At 65.3% G+C, this 1,541-nt stretch overlaps 1 protein-coding gene across 1 annotated transcript in view; it reads right to left on the bottom strand.

Moving 5' to 3' along the window:
- Positions 1 to 1,540, bottom strand: part of TMEM161A (transmembrane protein 161A) — a gene marked incomplete at its 5' end in the record, with an annotated part of 3,770 nt that extends 2,230 nt beyond the window's left edge. The window contains 4 exons of the mRNA XM_029963939.1: positions 214 to 357; positions 454 to 514; positions 984 to 1,135; positions 1,419 to 1,540. Coding sequence (XP_029819799.1) covers positions 214 to 357; positions 454 to 514; positions 984 to 1,135; positions 1,419 to 1,540 — 479 coding nt within the window. The remainder of the gene's footprint in view (positions 1 to 213; positions 358 to 453; positions 515 to 983; positions 1,136 to 1,418) is intronic.
- Between the last annotated feature and the right edge of the window lies 1 nt (position 1,541).

Genomic DNA, 1,541 nt, shown 5'->3' with positions numbered 1-1,541 from the left:
CCCCCCCCATCCCAGCCAGTGCTCATCCTTCCACCAAACCCCCTCCATTCCAACTGGCCCAAACCCCTTCCACCACCAAAGTCCCTCCATCCCAGCCCATCCCCACCCAACCCCGCCCCTGCCCTGCAGCCACAGAGCCAGGGGGGTGTCCCAGCCCCTGAAGTGCCAGCACTGACCCTCTCCCTCCTTGCCCACCCCCAGGGTTCACCCAACTGTGCCAGGGGCTGGTCAGCTGCCATCCTGAGGGCATCCAGGTGGGTCTGGGCCAGGCGCAGCCCCGGGAAGGTCAGGCAGGCGCCCAGGAAGGAGCAAAGGGCCACCAGCCCCAGCTTGAAGCCCAGCTTGGCCAGGGGCAGCCTGTGGAGGGAGAAGGGAGTGTGTGTGGGGGGGTGTTGCCCCACGAAGAACCTCCCAAAAAGCCCCATTTCCCTCCCTGCCCAGTCAGCAACTCACGTCCACTCCCAGCCCCGCTGCTTCAGGAGGGGCTCCAGGTTAGTGCTGACCCCGGCCAGCCCTGTGGGGAGAGACCCCCCATCAATGGGGTGTGACCCCCTCATCAGTGGGGTGTGACCCCTCTGAGTGGGGAGAGACCCCCACGAGTGGGATAAGACCCCCCCCCATGAGCAGGGTGTGATCCCCTGTGAGTGGGATACGACCCTCATGAGCGAGGTGTGACCCCCGTGTGACACCCCACCCCCAGCCAGGAGCAGGGTGTGACCCCCAGGACTGGGATGTGACCCTCATGAGTGGGATATGAGCCCCCAAGAGTGTGGTGTGACCACCCCCAAGAGTGAGATGTGACCCCCAGGACTGGGATGTGACCCCCATGAGTGGGATATGAGCCCCCAAGAGTGGGATGTGACCCCCCCAAGAGTGAGATGTGACCCCCATGACTGGGATGTGACCCCCCCCACAAGTGGGGTGCCCGCAGGCCCCCCTGGGACCCCCTTCCCACCCACTTCCCCTCGTCCCCCCCTACCCACCGGCCTCGAGGCCGAACTCCAGGTGCTCCTCCCGGACCACCAGGGCCACCATGGCCAGGAGGAGGAAGAAGAAGGCGAAGGTGAGGCACACGGAGCGCTCCCCCCCCTCCTCCGAGCGGAAATAGTGGCGCATCACCATGAAAAACACCTTCCTGGGGGCCGGGGCAGCCCGTCAAGGAAAACAGGCCCTTCAGGGGACCCCCCAGCACCGAGGGGACACCCCCCCTGCTCACCAGCACGTGTGAATCACCCACACCACCAGGCCACCAGCACCTTCTCCGCGGGGAAGGGCTCGGGAGGCGCCTTCCCAGCTCCTCACTGGGGGGTTTATAAACCTTTATACACCCGTAAAACGAAGATTTCCAGCTCTGTGGGGCGGGGGGTTCCAGGCTGGCCCCCCAATGAATGGGAGCCTGGAAAGCAGCAGAGGGATACACGGAGAAGAGGACGGTCAGCAGGCACCAGAGCACCCCCAGGTTGGTCTCCCGGGGGGGGCTGGCCAGGCTGTAGTAGCCCTCGGTGAAGACGTACACGGCGGTGGAGTAGACGGCGAAGTCC

This window comes from Manacus vitellinus, unplaced genomic scaffold (assembly GCF_001715985.3).
Source record: "Manacus vitellinus isolate BGI_N305 unplaced genomic scaffold, ASM171598v3 scaffold_64_pilon, whole genome shotgun sequence".
Classification (NCBI taxonomy): Eukaryota; Metazoa; Chordata; class Aves; order Passeriformes; family Pipridae; genus Manacus; species Manacus vitellinus.
The sequence above is the reverse complement of the archived record's forward strand: the minus strand, read 5'-3'. Positions and strand labels throughout refer to the sequence as shown.